The sequence below is a fragment of the Anoplophora glabripennis genome, unplaced genomic scaffold (genome assembly GCF_000390285.2).
Source record: "Anoplophora glabripennis isolate ALB-LARVAE unplaced genomic scaffold, Agla_2.0 scaffold223, whole genome shotgun sequence".
Lineage (NCBI taxonomy): Eukaryota > Metazoa > Arthropoda > Insecta > Coleoptera > Cerambycidae > Anoplophora > Anoplophora glabripennis.
This window is the reverse complement of record NW_019416365.1, coordinates 377,790-399,977: the sequence shown is the minus strand read 5'-3', so window position 1 is coordinate 399,977 and position 22,188 is coordinate 377,790. Positions and strand designations below refer to the sequence as shown.

The window sequence follows — 22,188 nt, the reverse complement described above, 5'->3', positions numbered from 1 at the left end:
TTAAGGACGGGATTTTGTACAAAAAATATCGCCCAGCGTGAGTCACGAAACGGGACCCCGGCAGGTGCTGTTCTAGCGGCCAACGCTTCAAGTCTAATAATTTAAACTGCAGCCACATTCGCCCGATTTTTCAGGAACGGCTCCAATTTGTGTGCATACAATCTTATAAGGAAAGAGAGTAAATATTTTATTAATCAGTAATAGATTATCGAGGACAATAATATTTTTTTATTGAGTAGGCAATAATTTTTAGTTAATAAGCTTAAACAATCTTATAATTACTATTCCTTCATTATAAAAACAGAAATACGGTTTTTAAAATTACATGTAGTTTCTTCTTCAAAAGTGACGTTAAAACACGTATAACATGGAATAGTCAACAGTCTAATGTTTATATTTTCACATTAACAATGCGATAATGTAAATTAACTGCTATTTTCAGTAAAAAAAATATATACCTAACCTGAATTATTTTTTTACTTTGGCGAGTCATATTAACTTAAAAACAATGCTTCATTACTAAAATATATAGAAACTTGCTATTAATTGCGTTTGGAGAATAATAAGTATAGGCATAAAATATATATAAAATATTACTGTATGTATTTAGTCCATTGAAATGATAATTTTTTCCTCTGTCGATCAAACCTGGGTGTCGATCAAATCTGGGCGCAAATATGTTTTCGACCCTCAGGAATCCGAATCCGCAAATTTTTGACCTAGGTGATCAGGCAAGGGGTCAAAAGGTCAAAAAACCCGTAAAAAATAAGTTTTTTCGCAAATATCTCGTACACTACGGCAAGTAGCAAAAAAATAATTGCACCATCGTGTTCCCAGGGAAATTTTACATCGATTATATGCTATTGCTTATTAAAATTAAATAAATGTATGTCATGTTTTGGACAATTACTAAGCAAGAGAGGGGAAGTGTATATCTCCGGCGGTGAAACCTATTTGGGGACTAGTAGAGCGCGCACGCTACATGTATCGGCTGACTCGAAGCTGACAGCTCTAGCAGGTGCGCTTCTTTCGAATATAATGCGATTTCAAATATAATTAGCCTGCAGTTATAGTGGATCTGAATTCAATTTCCAGATACACTATTTTTTTTGCTACTTCCTTTAATTTTTAAATGGAAAACCAAAAATAATACTAATGAAAAACAGAAAAAAAAATTTTAGAACGAAATACTTATTGCAAAAATGAAATATAGTGCTCTGAAAAAGCGACTTGTAAAGCTTATTCTACAAATACCTGTTCACAAAAAAAGTCAAAATTTGTATAAACAATTGTTCCCAGAATGACAATTTTTTATTTCTAAATTTTAAAATGAGTAAAATAAGCCTAGTAGTCCGGGCGAATTAGTTTTTTTTTTTCAATAATCGGGCCCACCTCGAATTTTATGGGTTTAAAATTAAGTAAAAAATACACAGAATAAAAGCCTAAATTTGTGTATTTGNGTAAATATCAAGTTTAATTTATAATGATTATTACAAATTAAGTACTTAAAGAATCTTAAGTAGGTAGGAAATTATATTTAAAAAAGTATTAATTCGCAAAGAGAAAATAAAACATTCAGTGTGATGGATGAACCTGGTGACTATCTACCAATCTAGCTACATCCGGTTCAATATTGGTGAGTTGCAGCCTTAAATCTCCACGTTCGTTGATTTTCAAACGGTTTCTTTATTTCGTCAAAATGTTTGTTACCACACTGAAGCTTTTTTCAACTAGGTATGATGATGGAAAAGCGATAAGGTATTTTTCAGCAATGTTCCACAATGTAAGATAATGTGTTTCAATGTTGCGTTGCAACCAGAACTTCTGATAGCCTTGGTTGAACTTCTGCTTAAGCTCTTCGTCTGTGCTGATGGTAATCAACTCTTCTTGCATTATCACATTGGCTTCTTCTATGGCTGTGGTATTGTACGGATTTATTATCCATTGAGGAATTTGTAAATTTAAAAGATCCTCAAACCTCTCCGTAAAATCCTTGTGTAATGCGTCCAAGCGAGTGACATATAATAAAATGTCATCATCTTGAAGCATTTCTGGTAATTTTGACAAATGCGGAAACTGCGAATATTCTTTTCTGCCTAAATTTTGTTTATAAAGGATTAGTTTACCCACGAAGGCCGATATTATTGATTTTGTTTTAATCAAGTTAAGATCGTCACCCTGCAGTTGCAAATTAACTTTGTTGAACATTCCAAAGATATCAGTCAAGTAATAAATAATTGTTTTACACTTGTTCAGATTTTCTTTCAAATTCGGATCTTTTTCTTGTAAAAACTCTAACACAGACTCAAAAATGGCTGAAAATTTTTCTAAGCAAGAGCCTCTTGATAGCCAGCGAACTTCAGTGTGCAGAAGTAATCAAGTAAAGACGTCGTCGTTTTCCTCACATAGCTGAGCAAATAACCGAGAGTTCAAAGAATTGCTTCGAATCTTGTTGATAGCATTTATTACATATTGTAAAGATTTATGCAATCTAGGACTCAGCTTTTTGCTACTAAATGCTGCCTGTGAATCACGCAGCGAATGACCAGTACATCAGGCAGTTGTCGCTTTAAGTGAGCTATAAAACCACGATGACGACCAACCATAGACGGTGCACCATCAGTCGCAACAGAAACAATGTTCTTCCATGGAATAGCTTTGTCAATAAAAAAATGTTCCACAGCCTGAAAAATCGATTCTCCTCTGGTATCAGTCTCTAAATATGTAGCAAAAAGCAGTTCTTGGCACATATTTTCATCTTTGATAAATCGAACATATCCTAACAACAGAGCTTCATTGCCGGGTAATGTAGACTCGTCCAACTGGAGAGAGAATCTGTTGGTCTGTAAGAACTTGCATAAAATGTTTTCCACATCGCGTCCCATCTCGTCTATGCGTCTCTGAACGGTGTTATTGCTCAAAGGTATTCTCTTTAAAATATCATGTGCGGGTTTGTGCAATACATTGTTAAGAACCTCCGAAATGGCTGGTAAGATAAGCTGCTCTCCAATTGTGTGGGGTTTCCCCGACTTCGCTATTAGTAAAGATATATTATAGGACGCTCGTAAACCATCATCGTCTTTAATAGATGATGACGCAAACATCGATCTTATGGATGGCCTTTTGTCTAGTTTTTCTTTAAGTGCTTGAAAAAATGACGAGCCATTATTCGCCATTATTCCATGGCTAGAAATTGGCCTCAATGATTTGGGATCGAGGGGGATTATCCCTCTCTATCCTGCCTCATCTCGTGTAGGCCTGGACAGCCTTCGTAGGTGGGCCCCATCCGTTGTCTACCCCGACCGCAAATGCGGCCGGTGTAGGCGCTTTGTGGGACCTCCTTTTGTCCTGGCTGGGCCCCGCCGGCTAGGGCCCTTTCTTCTGGCACTCTTCTTGCTTCGCCGGCTCGTCTGTGTAAACCCCGGGGGTGGTGTCATGTTTATGGTTGGGTAGGGTAGTGCGGCTATGTAGCCTGGGATGAGCTTTGCTAAGGTGGCCCTTAGCGCAGCGCGGGAGGAGAAGGGTAAAGAGGGTATGGGGGGGGGTGTATGTGTGTGTGTGTGTGTCGTTGTCTTCAAATGACAAGGGCTTACTTTTTTGTCAGCATGTACTCTTGATAAGTGGTCATCCATTTTTGAAGGCTTCATGGCATCGTTACTGAATACTTTTTCACATATGAGACACATCGGCAAGTGTTGATTTGATGGAGATGCAATAAATCCGAACTTCAAGTAGTCCAAACTGTATTGTCTGCATTTTTTTTCGTGTCCACCAACATAAAACTCAGTAATCCTGCAAATAAAAAACTACCTAAATAAAAAACAATAATAAACTGTTAAATTTGCACACTATCTTATTTTTATCACACCCAGGTAATGAATTCTTGTTAGGTATTACTGACTTGCTCATTGATAAACTTGGATACCTATATTAGGTAAGTAACAATAGTAGGTAATTAGGTATAGAAAATTCGTATTAGGTAAGTAGGTACCTATCAGCATAAGAACGAAAACCAAAGCAAACTGAACACTTCAAAGTTTAGGTACCTACTTACTTAACAACTTAAGTGTAAGTAATTTTTACAACTTACTTTAATACTTTTATACCTACTTATTTAAAATATGTTGTATGTTGTGTTTACCACTTTTTCAGTCACTTTACTTCACTTAATTTAGCTATGTAATAACTTTGTAATCTCTTGAAATAAATGAGTACTTTATATGAGTTATTATCGTTCAAGCTCCAACGAATTTCAAAACGCAAATGAACTTTCAACCTAAGTGCAAGCTCGTTAAATAGTAAAATATCAGGAACATGTTTGGACTTGATCATGAATTCGTTCGTGTTAAATCGCGTAAGCGTCAAATAGAGAGCAAGTCAAAACGCGTCTGNAGGTGACCTTGACCCCAGGCGACCTTGACAAGACCTTGACCCCAGGTGACCTTGACATGACCTTGACCCCAGGTGACCTTGGGGTGTCCTTGACATGACCTTGACCCCAGGTGACCTTGACTTGGCCTTGACCCCAGGTGACCTTGGGGTGACCTTGACCCCAGGTGACTTTGCCACGTCACTTCCTGGTCCAGAACCGGCCTATTATATCTACTGCCGTGGTGTTTCGATATGTGATGATTATTTAAGGGACACTTTAAATTTGGACAATTTTTGTGAGAAAATGATGGAGATAGAACTAAAACGTTTTCTTATTTTTAATTTGTTCGATTATCTGCCATATGCAACTGTTGTGAAATACAAATTAACGTCTCAAGAAAATGGTGATGATGGTCAAGATCAGACTAAGTCAAAGATTATCAAACATAACATGAAATTTTTATGAGATTTTGATATAGTTATATAAATTATATATCATATTAATAAATTGTATTGTATTAACAATTTTGTCTTTTCTTATTATGATGTAATATAAATAAAATAAATATAAGATTTTAAACTTTTATTGTTGATTTATTTATTACATGAGTACAGAAAAAATACATTATTTAAATACACAAAATAAAAATAAATTACATGAATAAAAAATAAAATGTATTAATTAACAACTAAGAAATTGTTCACGCACTTAAGATTTCCGTTAGATTATTTAAATCCATTATGAACAGAACCGTCCAAAGCATTGTAAGCCAAATAAGCATCGTGAATTATCAATGCATACACTCGTGTATTTTCAGGATAGTTTTCTTTCAGGTTTCAAATTCTAGTTTTATGTCTACAGTGGATGACTTCATGGCATCTTGTTGATGTGAACAATCGATAATAAATAGTGGATTTTTTCGGAACTCTCCAATATCCATCATTGGTTCACAATTATCTTTACCATAGAAACCGCGTTGAAAATTTTCGTAAGCACAGTAAGCTACAGAATCTAGTTTCTTTCCAAAGTCTAAATTCCAACGTTCATATGGATACACTTCTGAATTTAAATAGGTTCGGATATTGCTTATAGCTGCATGAACGAATAGAGTAACGTCCTTGCTCCTATTGTCAGAACTATCAGTACTCTGGAAACCGATAATGATATATCGAGATCTTTCTAAACTGTTAGTGGTCTTTATAGCCCATATACCTGTAGCTGATTTGCGAAGAGTCGGTAATTCATATACGTACGATAGGCCATCTTAATTTTAGCATTAACACTATTCTTATTAACGCGATTCAGTAACTTCAGGTTTTGTCTGTCTTCAGGCACGATGTGTCTTATCCTCTATTCGATTTTATTAATTTCAATATCTGCATCAACTTCTTCGAGGTAGCAATTCTTAAAAGATCGAGCAATTATCAATGTAAGCTCTTGTTTGGTGTTGAGAATACCCCTTGTATAATCTTCGGCAAACCCCATAAGATATTTTAGATGTAATTTCCCACTAAAAATATGACTGGCGGTATTAAAAATATCTTGGTTTTTCTGTGTTAATCCCCATCCATAAGATAGTAGTGTTTTTAAATGTGTTTGCCCCCATGATACCATAGTTTTCATTTTTGGATTCTACATCGAATTTTGTTGAGTTCTTTATAGTTTTACTTTCAATTTTTTTAAATAAAATGCACCGTTTTATTACACTCTTTTATTGACTGTCAACTGACACAGAGTACAGAACAACATACAACATAGAACAAAAAACAAAAGAACGAAACAGTAATACCAACTTATCAAATGATAATTATAACACATGAATCGATACAATCTAACCTTCTCCTAATTATCACTTTGATACAAAAATCTTTTAATTTCTAAAACTTCGCATCAATTGGTTCTTACAAAAATTGAACTTTGTCGTGTTTAGAGCTTTTGTGAGGAATCGGCTAACTGTTTTTCATTGTATTTTAAATCGATCAAGTTTCTTGCACCTTTTCTTTGATAAAGTAGTAACGAACGTTTATGTGTTTCGAACGTTTATTAAATTGTCCCGTTTTAATCAATCTGATTATCCACATAAAAGTCAATCTTAATCTGATTATTAGTAAGTTCATCTATTACAATTTTTATATACAACAATTAGTTTTAATCAATCTGATTATCCACATAAAAGTCAATCTTAATCTGATTATTAGTAAGTTCATCTATTACAATTTTTATATACAACAACTCCTTTACACACTCGGCAGCTGCTATGTATTCGGCTTCAATAGACGAAAGAGATACTATGAGTTGTCTTCTGGAACACCAGCTGATTGGGCCACCACAGAACAATATAACATACCCAGTTGTGCTTCTTCTAGTTGCATCAATCAGAGTCACTATATGCCACTAACTTATCTTCAGTGCTTGGTCTTTTATAGAAAATTCCCTCTTCTTCTGATGATGTTAAATATCGAAAAAAATAAATTTTTTACTTTGGAAACATCTTGTTCCCCTGGATTTTCGGTTTTTCGACTACAAAAATTTACAGCAAACGACAGATCAGGTCTAGTTTTCTCTGTTAAATACAAAAGACTACCAACAGCCTCACGATATGGATATTTAATGTCTTTCTCAGTACAGTCTTCATAGTTTGGATTGTACACTATAGGAGTCGAGACTGACCTTAAATTTTACATTCCAAATCTTTCTAGTGTGGTTTTAATGTAATTAGTCTGCTTCAAACCAATTCCTTCTTCAGTGTGGACTATTTCAATACCAAGAAAAAACTTGGATTTCTTGTCACTTCAAATTCAAATTCCTTTTGAAGTTCTTTTAACAATTTTTCTACTTCTTCATTGTTTTTACTTATCAAAATTCCATCGTCAACATGTATAGCCAGAAATAGTTCACTTATTTTGTTCTTGAACAAGCACTGTTAAATTTTTAGAGATTTGAGTCCAGCAGATTTCAGAAAATTAGTGAACCTCAAGTTCCACTTTAATGGTGCCTGCTTGAGACCATATAATGCCTTTTTCAACAAACAAATTTGATTAGCATTGTTCTTATTCTCGAAACCTTCAGGAGTTTTCACATATATTTTTTCATCAAGTTCGCCATATAGAAAAGCAGTTTTAATATCAAATTTTACTATCTTACAATCATTTCTGGTAGCTAGAGGAATCAAAATTCTTATTGAACTTATATTACAGACAGGACTAAACGTGTCTACAGTCAATGCCATATTTCTGTTCAGAACCACGAACAACTAGTCTTTATATTTTCCGTTTCCTTTTTTCCGAAACACCCATTTTGTAGAAAGAACTGTCTTATCTCTGACTTCACTTTTATTTACCATTTCCCACGTTTCATTTTTTAATAATGAGTTCTTCTCTTCTAATATAGCTTCCTGCCATTTAAATTTTTCAGGGCCGGATATTGCCTCTTGATACATCAGCAAGGCATATTCCGCTTCCTGCTCGAGATTATAATCTAGTAGTCTAGTTCGTAGTTTTACATGTCTTCCACAGCGTGTTTGTTTTGCTCCAAAATTATGCTCTACGTCAGAGATCCCCAAACTATTTTGGACAAGTGACCCCTTTTCCAAAATGAACTGTTACCTCAGACCCCCATGGCCAAATTACCTACTTTTAAGATCAACCCCCTTATTCATAATGGTCCGCTAACTTAAAACAGCTGCTACAGAGTGTTATTTTTCATTCTGACTTAGGTCAATAGAAGAAGACAGAGTGAGAATTAGCAATGCTTTAAATTAGCAGACTATTATGATTTAGTTTTTTCCTATTGATACAAAATACCTAGGTACTAAGGTACCAATTGGAAAACTTTGCACTTGGTTAAGTGAGTAAAGTTGACTTCATTTTCTCATCAAAATTTAACAAAATAAAAAGACATACAATTCAGTAAATATCAAGTTTAATTTATAATGATTATTACAAATTAAGTACTTAAAGAATCTTAAGTAGGTAGGAAATTATATTTAAAAAAGTATTAATTCGCAAAGAGAAAATAAAACATTCAGTGTGATGGATGAACCTGGTGACTATCTACCAATCTAGCTACATCCGGTTCAATATTGGTGAGTTGCAGCCTTAAATCTCCACGTTCGTTGATTTTCAAACGGTTTCTTTATTTCGTCAAAATGTTTGTTACCACACTGAAGCTTTTTTCAACTAGGTATGATGATGGAAAAGCGATAAGGTATTTTTCAGCAATGTTCCACAATGTAGGATACTGTGTTTCAATGTTGCGTTGCAACCAGAACTTCTGATAGCCTTGGTTGAACTTCTGCTTAAGCTCTTCGTCTGTGCTGATGGTAATCAACTCTTCTTGCATTATCACATTGGCTTCTTCTATGGCTGTGGTATTGTACGGATTTATTATCCATTGAGGAATTTGTAAATTTAAAAGATCCTCAAACCTCTCCGTAAAATCCTTGTGTAATGCGTCCAAGTGAGTGACATATAATAAAATGTCATCATCTTGAAGCATTTCTGGTAATTTTGACAAATGCGGAAACTGCTGAATATTCTTTTCTGCCTAAATTTTGTTTATAAAGGATTAGTTTACCCACGAAGGCCGATATTATTGATTTTGTTTTAATCAGTTAAGATCGTCACCCTGCAGTTGCAAATTAACTTTGTTGAACATTCCAAAGATATCAGTCAAGTAATAAATATTGTTTTACAATTGTTCAGATTTTCTTTCAAATTCGGATCTTTTTCTTGTAAAAACTCTAACACAGACTCAAAAATGGCTGAAAATTTTTCTAAGCAAGAGCCTCTTGATAGCCAGCGAACTTCAGTGTGCAGAAGTAATCAAGTAAAGACTTCGTCGTTTTCCTCACATAGCTGAGCAAATAACCGAGAGTTCAAAGAATTGCTTCGAATCTTGTTGATAGCATTTATTACATATTGTAAAGATTATGCAATCTAGGACTCAGCTTTTTTGCTACTAAATGCTGCCTGTGAATCACGCAGTGAATGACCAGTACATCAGGCAGTTGTCGCTTTAAGTGAGCTATAAAACCACGATGACGACCAACCATAGACGGTGCACCATCAGTCGCAACAGAAACAATGTTCTTCCATGGAATAGCTTTGTCAGTAAAAAAATGTTCCACGGCCTGAAAAATCGATTCTCCTCTGGTATCAGTCTCTAAATATGTAGCAAAAAGCAGTTCTTGGCACATATTTTCATCTTTGATAAATCGAACATATCCTAACAACAGAGCTTCATTGCCGGGTAATGTAGACTCGTCCAACTGGAGAGAGAATCTGTTGGTCTGTAAGAACTTGCATAAAATGTTTTCCACATCGCGTCCCATCTCGTCTATGCGTCTCTGAACGGTGTTTTTGCTCAAAGGTATTCTCTTTAAAATATCATGTGCGGGTTTGTGCAATATATTGTTAAGGACCTCCGAAATGGCTGGTAAGATAAGCTGCTCTCCAATTGTGTGGGGTTTCCCCGACTTCGCTGTTAGTAAAGATATATTATAGGACGCTCGTAAACCATCATCGTCTTTAATAGATGATGACGCAAACATCGATCTTATGGATGGCCTTTTGTCTAGTTTTTCTTTAAGTGCTTGAAAAAATGACGAGCCATTATTCGCCATTATTCCATGGCTAGAAATTGGCCTCAATGATTTGGGATCGAGGGGGATTATCCCTCTCTATCCTGCCTCATCTCGTGTAGGCCTGGACAGCCTTCGTAGGTGGGCCCCATCCGTTGTCTACCCCGACCGCAAATGCGGCCGGTGTAGGCGCTTTGTGGGACCTCCTTTTGTCCTGGCTGGGCCCCGCCGGCTAGGGCCCTTTCTTCTGGCACTCTTCTTGCTTCGCCGGCTCGTCTGTGTAAACCCCGGGGGTGGTGTCATGTTTATGGTTGGGTAGGGTAGTGCGGCTATGTAGCCTGGGATGAGCTTTGCTAAGGTGGCCCTTAGCGCAGCGCGGGAGGGGAGGGTAAAGAGGGTATGGGGGGGTGTGTATGTGTGTGTGTGTGTGTCGTTGTCTTCAAATGACAAGGGCTTACTTTTTTTGTCAGCATGTACTCTTGATAAGTGGTCATCCATTTTTGAAGGCTTCATGGCATCGTTACTGAATACTTTTTCACATATGAGACACATCGGCAAGTGTTGATTTGATGGAGATGCAATAAATCCGAACTTCAAGTAGTCCAAACTGTATTGTCTGCATTTTTTTTCGTGTCCACCAACATAAAACTCAGTAATCCTGCAAATAAAAAACTACCTAAATAAAAAACAATAATAAACTGTTAAATTTGCACACTATCTTATTTTTATCACACCCAGGTAATGAATTCTTGTTAGGTATTACTGACTTACTCATTGATAAACTTGGATACCTATATTAGGTAAGTAACAATAGTAGGTAATTAGGTATAGAAAATTCGTATTAGGTAAGTAGGTACCTATCAGCATAAGAACGAAAACCAAAGCAAACTGAACACTTCAAAGTTTAGGTACCTACTTACTTAACAACTTAAGTGTAAGTAATTTTTACAACTTACTTTAATACTTTTATACCTACTTATTTAAAATATGTTGTATGTTGTGTTTACCACTTTTTCAGTCACTTTACTTCACTTAATTTAGCTATGTAATAACTTTGTAATCTCTTGAAATAAATGAGTACTTTATATGAGTTATTATCGTTCAAGCTCCAACGAATTTCAAAACGCAAATGAACTTTCAACCTAAGTGCAAGCTCGTTAAATAGTAAAATATCAGGAACATGTTTGGACTTGATCATGAATTCGTTCGTGTTAAATCGCGTAAGCGTCAAATAGAGAGCAAGTCAAAACGCGTCTGAAAGACGTACGCTCGAACTCATTATCTTGCACAAACTTGTCCGCACAGACTTGCCGAGTTTTTCATCTTGTACGAACTTGAGACTTTACATTACTACAACAATGCTATTTCCTACAAAAATATTAATTATTCTTAGTACACGTAACACAACATAAACAATACAGTACCTACCTATCTTGAAAGTTTTAAATAAGAACTTGTGTTAATTTAATAGGAGTCGATTTTTAGACCTCGTCGACCCCCCAAAATCAGTTTTCGTTTATGTCGACCCTTAGGAAACCGATATCGACCCCAAGGGGTCGATATCGACCACTTTGGGAATCCCTGCTCTACATCTTGCTCTCTTTTCAAATTTCCATTGTCTTCGTTAGTTTCATGTTCTTTCAAGTCATTTGCATTGTTTTCATTTATCTCTTCTGCACGATCAGACGGTATTAGGCTTTTCATTTGCTCTTCACTGACTTTTTCTGGTACATAAAAAATCACATCTCTACGTATTTTTATGGTTCTGGTTTTTGAGTACCATAAACGATACCCATTTAAACTATATCCTACAAAAATGTACATTTCACTTCTCTTATCAAGTTTTTGAACAGGTCCTAGAATTATTTAATGTGCCTGTGAACCAAATATTTGTAAGTTTGACAGGTCTGGCCGTTTTTCTGTCCATTTCTCCGCCGGAGTTATATTCATTCCTTCAGTAGGACTCCGATTCAATAAATAGGCTGCGGTATACATCGCCTCTCCCCATATTTCTTTATTCATTTCACTGTCGAAGATCAAGGCTCGTGCTTTTTCAAATAGAGTGTGGTTTAATCTTTCCGCTTTGCCATTCAACTGTGATGAGTGCGGAATAGTATAATCCAACACTATACCTCTATTTCTACACCAATTTTTAAATTCGTTTTGAGGGTACTCTCCACCATTATCGCAACGAATCTTTGACACTTTCAGGTTTTTCTCGGCCTCTGCTTCAGATATCGTCAGTGTAATTCGCAAACTGCGTAACTCCATTAGAAGAATTTTACAGGAGAGCATAAAAACTTATCTGCTTAATGGAAATTTAATATTATTGAGCAAAATTGATATATTATATCAAGAATGGGATGCAGATTAATTTTTTGAATCAAAACAGGTAAATTCTGTCTCTTGGCAAAAAAAATGGAGTTAGGCATTTTTCTGATTAGTTTTCTGATTTTTTTTTGGAGATACGCTCTTTGATATAATCATAGGTAGATATTATCTATCGTAACTTTGTATATGATTATTTAGAATAGTGAAAAGTTGCCTGATAATTAAACTGAAAATATGTATTTATACATGTTAATTTATTTATTTATTTAGTTTATAATAAGAAAATATTGTTTTACAGAATTATAACAGGAAAAACAAACAAGAGTTTTTAAGAATGAAATAAATCTAGCCTTCATTCATGGAGCAGTTTGTCATAAAATCCATGATAGTACTTCTCAATACTCTTTTTAGTTGTTGTAAGTGCAGAAATTTTTCTTTTTTTATAGGATTGAGACGATTGAGTTGAAGGATAAAGTAAAGTTATGAAACTTACCTTAAATTCGATGTAGAATCCAAAAATTAAATAAAAAATAGTACATTCCATTCGAAATAAGCGAGTTGACGTCTACTTCCGGTAGAACCGGGAGTTCCACGGCAATGCCAATATTTTCAAGTCCAATAGTTTGAAGAAAATTGCGATCTTTAGTAGATAATTTAGATGTTGACCGCTTAACGTTCTTTCGTAGAATAAACTGGTCTGGGTTATTGTTCATAAATTTATCCTGTTTCCTTGATGGTATGACCAATAATTGGTTTCTCTGATTAAAACAAAATCCCATTACGACCCACTGTTCTAATATAACTTTTTTAGCTTCAATTTTACAATAAGTTTTTCACCGCGAAAATCTGCCAGAGCACCGTTATCATCTAATATACGTAGTGTAATGTTATCGATAAACTGACGCCCTTCAGATCTTATAGTCATATAAATAATATTTTGTGGCGTATGTGCTTCTTCGCCGTTCATGTAGGCTCCTGAGATAATATTGCAATCAATACGAATGATCCTAACTTTCTTAATATCCATTGGAAACGTAGACTCATCCAATATTTGCATGATATATATTTTCAAATCCTACAACACTTGTTAGAGAATGTTGATGTGTCAAATCTAAATCAAATTTAGATCGAATTTCACATTTCAGAGTATTATTGTTGGCTGTTAACATAAATTGATCATCAATGTTAAACTTAGCGTTCTTGTTGTTATGTTTTATTATCGGTTCTATAATCTTTTGAACTGCCATATTAATTTCATCAAGTTCATAAGCACCGGGGGTATTTGAACAAAGGTGGTGGGTGATCCCTCCTTGAATTTGAATCAAATTATGTTGTTTTTCTCATCAATATTTAATATTGAATTATAGGAATAGAAACCATGCAGTCCCAAACCGTATCGACTATATATGTCTAATTCGATCGGTGGATAGAAGTCTGCACTTAATACACTTGAGTATCATGTGAAGGTGAACGTGAGAGCCATGACTGACACATAAAACTTATTCACATAATATTTTATTGTTGATTGCAACAATTCAGAGACATTCTCTTCCCTGAATTTGGTGCTGGTACCACTACATTTGCACTAACGCTAATGTGACATTGTGCAAGGTACAATAACAACAGAAAAATTTTCTTGGCACAGGACCATCATTCACATCTACAGATTCATCAGCTCCGTAATCTTTATTATAATGTTCTAAACAATATGTGCCCATACCATTTACACAATCCAAATTCAATACAGCAGACTCATTATGACGAGGACTGCTCCTACGCTGATTATCACGCATAAATACACCTCGAAAGTTTGGAATTCTCATAATATCAGCATAATAATTAATGTCGATATTACTGAGAGGTTTTCGAGGTAAAAAATTTAAAAGTTTTTTGAATTCTTCGGTTTCAAATATAGTCCTAATCCAGTCCGATACGGTTTTAAATACGATCCTTTTCCATTTTTCCCGAGGGAAATGGCTACCATATCTTTATTATGACGCGATGCTTCAGCAAATTGATCCTTAGCAGTCTTGATGTTATTGATAGTCTTGTATATAGTAGCAGCACCACCAGCTAGACTTCTCTAGGCCGATAGTCCAGCAAATATAGGAATTAACGGTAAAATTCCACCAACTTTTGAAACCGCTATTACTCGCGAAATACGAATATTTCGTTTACCACCAGGTGCTTTAGTAAATCTTTGTGCAGCATTTAATGCAGCTTTTCGTGTGTCCTTGGAAACGAATCGTTTACCTCCAGCTTTTCGCAATTCAGTTCGGACTTTATTAACAACCCCATTACCAAAGCCAACCTTCTTTCCATTCATTTTTCTCTTGACATTCTTATTTCTACGCTTCCTTCTTTTTGCTGTTGTTTTCGTGGACATACATCCCATACCTAAGCGTCGTTTTACCTTCATGATGGTAACTAACCAAGCAGCTGCTTTTTCTTTAATGCTAGCGTCCTTAGATTTAACCCTTTCCCAGGCACGTTGTTCTAATTCGTAATCTGCTTTATGATGCGTAGATAGATCACTAGATTGGTCGTAGCTTATATCGTGTTTTTTACATGCAGTATCAAGAGGGTTAATACCGGGATCCCCTCTCGCTAATCTCTTTTTTAGTTTTGTACCAGGACCACAGTATTGATATCCTCCCGGTAAATGTAGCTCAACGGGAAGTTTGTTTATCAATGAATTGACAAATCGCTGATTTATGCACTTTACGTCTGGACTGTTTTCACATGGAATGTTAACAAACAATTAAATATCTGATACATAATGACATTCATTTTATACTGTTTCAACACTCAATCAATGCGGATTGAAAAACAAAAACAAACATTTGCTGTGGATAATTTAGATGATAGTGTAGGTTGTGGTCTCAGTGTTAACCAGGAAAGTCATGGTCCACTTTTGCCATCAACAATTAGAGGGCTTACAATTGGTTCTTCTAACTCCGGAAAAACAAATGTAATGATTTCTCTCATTACACATCCGCACGGTCTACGTTTGGCCAAAATATATTTGTACACAAAGTCTTTATATCAACCGAAATATGAATATCTGCGCAACATTCTGAAACCTATTCAAGGACTGGAATTCTATACCTTTAATAATAACGCTGAAATTGTTGAACCATCGGATGCTAAACCGGATTCGGTGTTTATATTTGATGATGTTATATGTGAGAAACAAGATGTTATTAGGTCATACTTTAGTATGGGTCGACAAAAATCTGTAGACTGCTTCTATCTTGCTCAAACGTACTCTAGGATTCCAAAACAACTTATAAGGGATAACTCGAACTGGATCGTCATGTTTAAACAAGATGAAATGAATATGCATCACATATTTCAAGACCATGTTTCACCGGACGTAACATTTAAAGAATTTCAGATGTGTGCCGAGTGTTGGAAAGATAATTAGGGGTTTTTAGTTATTGACAAGGACAGAAAATTAGAAGAAGGTAAATATCGAAAAGGTTTAGACAGTTACATATTGTTATTATGTGTTATGTTATTTGTTATTCAAACAACGTCGAGTTCACATCAAAAAATGAAGAAGGGAGAGAATAATAAATATGACCATAATGCTAGCGATATCGAATTAAAACACAAATTAGTTGAAGTGACAGACGCAGTTCGAAAAAAAATCAAGTGGCATTAGAAAATAATATATATGAACCCATCACAAAACCTTTAAAAAGCATATCTGCAGCAGCACAAGCAAATCGTAAATATCAATCTCCAGCAGGAACACAACCTAAAATAAGCCATATAAATTTTCAAATGCTGAATATGCTGATATTGTGTTCTGTTACGGATTGTGTAATGGTAACGCGTTGGGGGCATCTCGAGAATACAGACGGAGGTTTACTGATAGACGACATCCAAATTCTCAAGTATTTACTGATACATTTCAAAGACTCCATGAAACTGGTAATGTAAGAAAAACCACAACATTAGAGCACAGATATCAAAGAATAAATTTGAGAATTATTCGAGCATTTCATAACAATCCTCGACTAAGCGTGAGAAAAGCAAGCCAGCAGCTGCAATTAAATAAAAACAAGGTATGGCGAACTCTTAAAAAAGATCATCAACATGCATATCATTTTAAAAAGGTTCAAAATTTGCACCCTGGAGATGCGCAGAATCGAATTAATTTCTGCTATTGGTTGTTAAATCAAATCGAAAATGATGTTGATTTTGTTTCTAAGGTTCTGTGGACAGACGAAGCGTGTTTTACGAGACGAGGCGTTGTGAACCATCACAATTTACACTTGTGGCAACATGAAAACCCACACGCTATTAGGCCGTCATCATTTCAAAATGAATTTAGTGTGAATGTTTGGTTGGGTTTTATTAATGGAGAACTGGTTGGTCCTGTATTTTTGCCTCAACGTTTAAATTCCGATGGATTTTTAGATTTTCTAGAACATGATCTTCCCGTTGTTCTGGAAAATTTGGCATTACAGCTTCGTGCAGATTGTTGGCTGCAGTTGGATGGAGCACCCGCCCACTCAGGAAGGGCAGTAGTAGGTTGGCTTAATGAGCAATATCCTAACAAATGGATTGGTCGCGGAGGCCCTGTTCCTTGGCCAGCTCGTTCGCCTGATATTACTCCTTTGGACTTTTCCATTTGGGGCATAATAAAAGACAAGGTATATGAAAGTGTGATCAACTCACGTGAACAGCTGCAACAACGAATTAGAGCTGCCTGTCATGATTTAAATCAAAATAGGTTCGTCATGCAAAAAATTAAACGAGCAATTAGAAAAAGATGTGAGGCCTGTACTGCGGCCAATGGCCTGCAATTTGAACAATATTTAAATATTCATTGATACATTAATGATATAGTTTCTGTTTATTTTATTAAATGTTAATGTGCATTAATTTTATAATTAATTTTTGTTATTAAATCACCAAGAGAATTTTAAATGTTTTTTTTCCAACTTAAAAAAAAAGTATCATTGTCAGTAATCACAGATAATATTCAATTAGCCAGGAGTGCGCTTCAACATTTCTTAAATAACGAATAGTGATTGAGTTGAGCGTTTGAGTTGTTGATTACGACAGTTCTGCTAAAATTAAGATCAGGAATGATTTTATAAAATGCCGGTTTACTCCGTAACAGTGCCTATTATGGAAAAAACGTAAGAATGCCTTTTGGCAGAACAATGCACGGACAATTGAAATTACTTATTATTTTGAAGATCAGTCAGTGGCGTAACACATACTTTTTATAAAAGGTATCGGCAAGTGCGGAATGCACGCCACTGGCTCTTTCTGTCGAGCTGAGATTTTGTGAATTATTACTAGTGCACTGTGGCATTCACCACACAAAATTTGAGAACAATTGATTTATAACTCTAAGAGATATTAACAAAAAATTTAAAAAATATTTCAACTTCAACACCCTGTATTTCGGAAAAGATTTAGATTTCGAAACAAGTTTATATAGTAAAGTCCCTTTAATTTTATCGGATCTACCTTTTCCTGATTTTTTTCAGAATAAAAATGGGACACCCTGTATTAAAAGAAAATTTAACCGATCATTTTATAGCAGATATAAATACAGGGTGTCCCTGAAAAGGATGGACGCATTGGATTGATCACATGTTCCTTGGATGAAAATAAGACTATTTAGCCTAACTTACCTATATACAAAAGTGCACGCCTGCTGAGATATAGCCTTCTAAATATAGAATAGATGACTTATTTTTTTCAAATAATTTGAAAACTATTTTTCTTAAAAACTTCAAATTTGGTACACTTATTTTTTTATATAAGGGCAAGGTAAATATAAAATTTGGAGAGAATACATATTGTAACAAATTGGAAAGGCGCACAAAGAATCATGAATGAAAAGTTACTTGACCGAACTTTGGATCATAAATAAAAATTAATTATTAAAATAGCAAACAATAAATTAGTATAAAATTGTTAATATAAAGACTCTGAATAAAAATAAGTATCAATTAAAGAATATCACATAGTATAAAATTGATAATTTAAATTTAATTCACAAGTATAAAATAATTTTTCAAAAGAGTGCATGACATCGACACTTGTTAACACCCAGTACAGTGAGAAAACAGAATTTAAACCCAGAGTGACATATATCAAATAAAAGCCAAATATCCATAGATGAATCTGATATGCATATTTTAGGTAGACGAGTAATTGTAGAGAAGATATCTTAAATGAACTGAAGTCATATATGAAATTTTTTTATCAAATGTCAAAACTAAAGTTTTAAAATAAGGAATATTTTAATAATTAGTAAGAGATTTGTATGTTAAAAATAAAAGACATTGTAAAAAATTTATTAGTTATAAGAAGTGCAGTGAAAAGTATTGTGAAAAAGAGACATCCAAGGACTGGAATTTCTGTAAAGGGACTGTCGAGGAATATGATCTGAATGATCGACCATATTGACATGGGCCCTCGGTGGAGACATCGGAAGTTCGAATCGAGCCCCACGTTGGGCGCCATGTCGAGGAATATGATCGTTTGTATCGGCCACGACGGCATGGGCCCTTGGTGGAGACCTCGGGAGTTCTAATCGAGCTCCACGCTGGGCGCCATGTCGCGATATATGACCGTTTGTGCCTAATATTTGAGAATTGTGCGGGGAATTTGTAACATGGGCTCGCCGCGAAGACGTCGAAGCAGGACTTCGAGCCCCACGTCGAGCGCCATGTCGTGAAGTATGATCTGAATGTTGTGTTTGGTCGGCATGGGTCCTCAGTGGAGGCATCGGGAGTTCTAATCGAGCTCCACGTTGGAAACCATGTCGCAACCTGTGATCTGGGATGTTAGTTCCCTTGACCGGGTTCCGCGGCAGGAACGCACGGAGTTCACGGGGATCGTCGCTATCGACGCCCGGTCGCACTATATTCTCTGACGATTGGAATCTGTGGTGGATATGACCTACAGACGTGGTGTCTAGGACACGAGCTCGCGGGGGAGATCTCGACGAAGAAGGTCGAGCTCCGCGTTGAGCGTCGTGTCGGGTTAGACTTTCTTGATATGGACCACTTAGGCGATGATCGTATGTTCGGGGGAAATCATGAGAATGGACGGGCGACGTACAAGTATTGTTTTGATAAAAAAGGCCGGCTTCGTCACCTATGACGTAGTCGGCTAAGGGGTTTTCGCTTACTATGGCACCCGAACGCGATGCGCATTGCTCCCGCTGGATACCACTTCGTAAAAAAGCTGAATGAACTGTAGCGTCGTCACCGACGGCTAGCTCACGTTCCGAAACACCCGACCTCGGAGGTAGGCCGCTATCGGGGCCAGACCGTGAACCGTGGTTGGACTCATGGGATTCCCCGGACCCTACCAGTTGGTACGTAGGTTGAACCTCGTCCCGAGTATCTGTGGGTGACCCACTTCGTGGTAACTCTTGGTTGCTACTCGGATCCGCGAGTGCGTCGTGAGGGGTGGTCGAGATGGTGCCAGTAACTCGCGTAGCAGCGGACCTCAACGCGTACGGCGCTGTGGCTGCGCCGTGCCGCGTACTTCCGCGAGCCACCATCTTCGGTCCCTCAGACTCTTCGCGGAGCATCGATATAGCGTTGGCAGAAGAGGCCATTTCCTCTTTCACCCCGAATGTCGAGAGATCTTTCGCCGGCAAACAGGTGTGAGGGCAGTTCGTGTGACCGCTGGTCTCTCCGATTTGGGACGAGGTCTCGTCCAGCTCAGTCTTGATCATACTCACACGATCTAATTTATTATTCGTAGTATTACCTTCGAGGGCACCAATCCTCGTAGCACTGGATTTCGTAGTCGCGTCGCAGGGGTTCATCTTCCCCGTACGACAATGTCGGAGCAAGCTCTTTTGCTCCGAAAGTCTTGTAGACGTCTTGTAGTAAGCACTGACTCTACTATTAAATGTGGGTCTCTCGAGGGAGCCCTAGAAGTAAGGATAACTTCTTTACTAAATTTGGAAGTACGCCGCCACAATAACGTGCGTACTATTGCTTTGTGCCCGTGGGTCACAAAGTAAATGCCTCGTAGGGGTTTGACGAGGAAGGTTGCCTCGACGAGTGACCGCCTAGAAGTTTGACGAGGAAGATTGCCTCGGATTTGCAGATCTCAATGGAGTCTGAATTGTAGGTCTCGTAGGAGCCTATGTGTGTACTTTGTACCGAGGTGCGGGTCTCTCGATGGAGCCGGCACAGTCGGAATCAAAGTCTTCGTCGGAGGGTCGCAAGCCTCGGACGGTATGCAGGTCTCTGGAGGAGCCTGAAGTATCGCTGTGTCGATGCGAATGGCTATCGCACAGGATCTTCGTCGGAGGTGGTCAGTCTCGGACGGTTTCGCAGGTCGCAAGTGGATCCTGGAGTTTACCGCTGTTTCGATGCAGGGGGCTATCGAACAGGGTCTTCACCTCAGGCTAGGCTACCTCGGGTGGTTGTCTCGTTAAGCGAGTAGTGGTTGCAAAGCACTATCAATATCACGTCGAGGAATGGCAGCCTCGACGGAAGCCTCGTGAAGCGAGCCTGTGAGCTTGAGCTCCAAAGTTCTTGAGCTTGATGACAGGGTTTTTTCAATCAAACCGTGGAAGATATGTTAAAAGTATATATTGAATAAAATTAATAAACAACAAAGATTCACAATTAACATATACAAGTTATTTACCATGAATAAGATTTGTTACAATTCGCTCTGTATCGCTTTCCGTCTCATGTACTCCCACTGAAGTACTGTAAACGTCAAAAGTAGACGTTCGATCACTTTTGTGGGATTTCCATACTTTTGGCGGACCGGGCCTTGAATTGTCCGCCAAAATCTCGAACCAAAATCATCCATCGTCCCCATCAACGCCGGGACTCGTTCCCCTCTGGCCTCTCCGGATAGTCGATGTCGGCGTCGGGGATTTTGGAGTTTTTTCCCGGTTTGGGAAAAACTCTACCCGCGGTCTCGGCTTAGGCTGCCGAGCATCGCATCCAACCGCCAGAGCGGTGGAACCTTCGGAAGACGGTCCTTTCGGCCCAAAGACGGGGAAATTGGAAACATCGGTGAAATTTTCCCCGTCTTCGTAAAAGGGCTTACGGAGGTCTTATTTCTTGATGGATTCATTTGAAATTTTGTCTGTTGATACACGGCATGACATAGTGCCGTGGTTGGAGGGTTCGACCGAGATCGCGCGGATACTTTCGGCGGCAGCTCTAAAGGCGTGAAAACCTATTATGGCTTAGCTGGCCGTTAGTAGTCGGGCGATTCGGTTCGAATTTGGATATGACAACCACCTAGCGATACTCTAGTGTGGTTGGAGGGTTCGGCCGAGATCGAATGAGCGGAACGGCTGAAAACGCGGAAAACGTGAAATCCGCGTTTCCCCGTATAACGGCGTTTTGGCTCATCCGATTCGGACGAAAATTTAGTGAGATAATGCTAGCGACTTGAGGAGTGCTGCATTAAATTTTGACACCGATCGCTCAATAACTTTTGGAGTTATTGGCGATAGCGTCCTTGACCAATTCAAAAGGGTGGTGAAATTTCTAATGGCCATTTCCAAATGTCATCGTGAAGCGTCCCGGGGTTCGACTGCAGGTTGCGAGAGCAGCGGCAGTGGTCACTGCGCGCCGGGATGGCAGACCCAGGCGAGATCGGTCGCGATGCGGGTGACACTGGAAAGGTCGGTGAAATTGGTCTTTAACGCTCTGGGAGCGCTATCGCCGTGAGGATCGATGTCTCAAGACTCCTATAGAGGCTTTTTCATTCTGCCCGGCCGACGGCGATTGATTTCACAACCGTGGCGGGTTTTTGGTTTGAATTGGAAAGGTAGGTGAATATGATTGTTTCGCCTCCTTTTCAATTCAGCGGTCTCCGGCATATCCGTAGGTACAAGATTATGACTTCTATGAATATACGGGATGTTCTGAAATCC

At 37.6% G+C, this 22,188-nt stretch overlaps 3 protein-coding genes across 3 annotated transcripts; all 3 read right to left on the bottom strand.

The window, feature by feature from the left end:
• Nucleotides 1-1,686: 1,686 nt before the first annotated feature.
• LOC111691442 lies at nucleotides 1,687-2,049 on the bottom strand. Its single transcript, XM_023454277.1, has one exon. It carries the CDS (start codon nucleotides 2,047-2,049, stop codon nucleotides 1,687-1,689), a length of 363 nt encoding a protein of 120 aa, XP_023310045.1.
• A 449-nt stretch (nucleotides 2,050-2,498) lies between these two features.
• LOC108906953 (SCAN domain-containing protein 3-like) lies at nucleotides 2,499-8,869 on the bottom strand. Its single transcript, XM_023454276.1, has 3 exons — nucleotides 8,613-8,869; nucleotides 3,568-3,792; nucleotides 2,499-3,135 (listed from the first exon to the last, which is right to left on the bottom strand). Exons 1-3 carry the CDS (start codon nucleotides 8,867-8,869, stop codon nucleotides 2,499-2,501), a joined length of 1,119 nt encoding a protein of 372 aa, XP_023310044.1.
• A 415-nt stretch (nucleotides 8,870-9,284) lies between these two features.
• On the bottom strand, nucleotides 9,285-11,657 carry LOC108906952 (SCAN domain-containing protein 3-like). The gene is made up of 3 exons (XM_023454275.1): nucleotides 11,524-11,657; nucleotides 10,402-10,611; nucleotides 9,285-10,005 (listed from the first exon to the last, which is right to left on the bottom strand). The coding sequence occupies exons 1-3, from the start codon at nucleotides 11,655-11,657 to the stop codon at nucleotides 9,285-9,287; spliced, it is 1,065 nt and encodes a 354-aa protein (XP_023310043.1).
• Nucleotides 11,658-22,188: the final 10,531 nt, after the last annotated feature.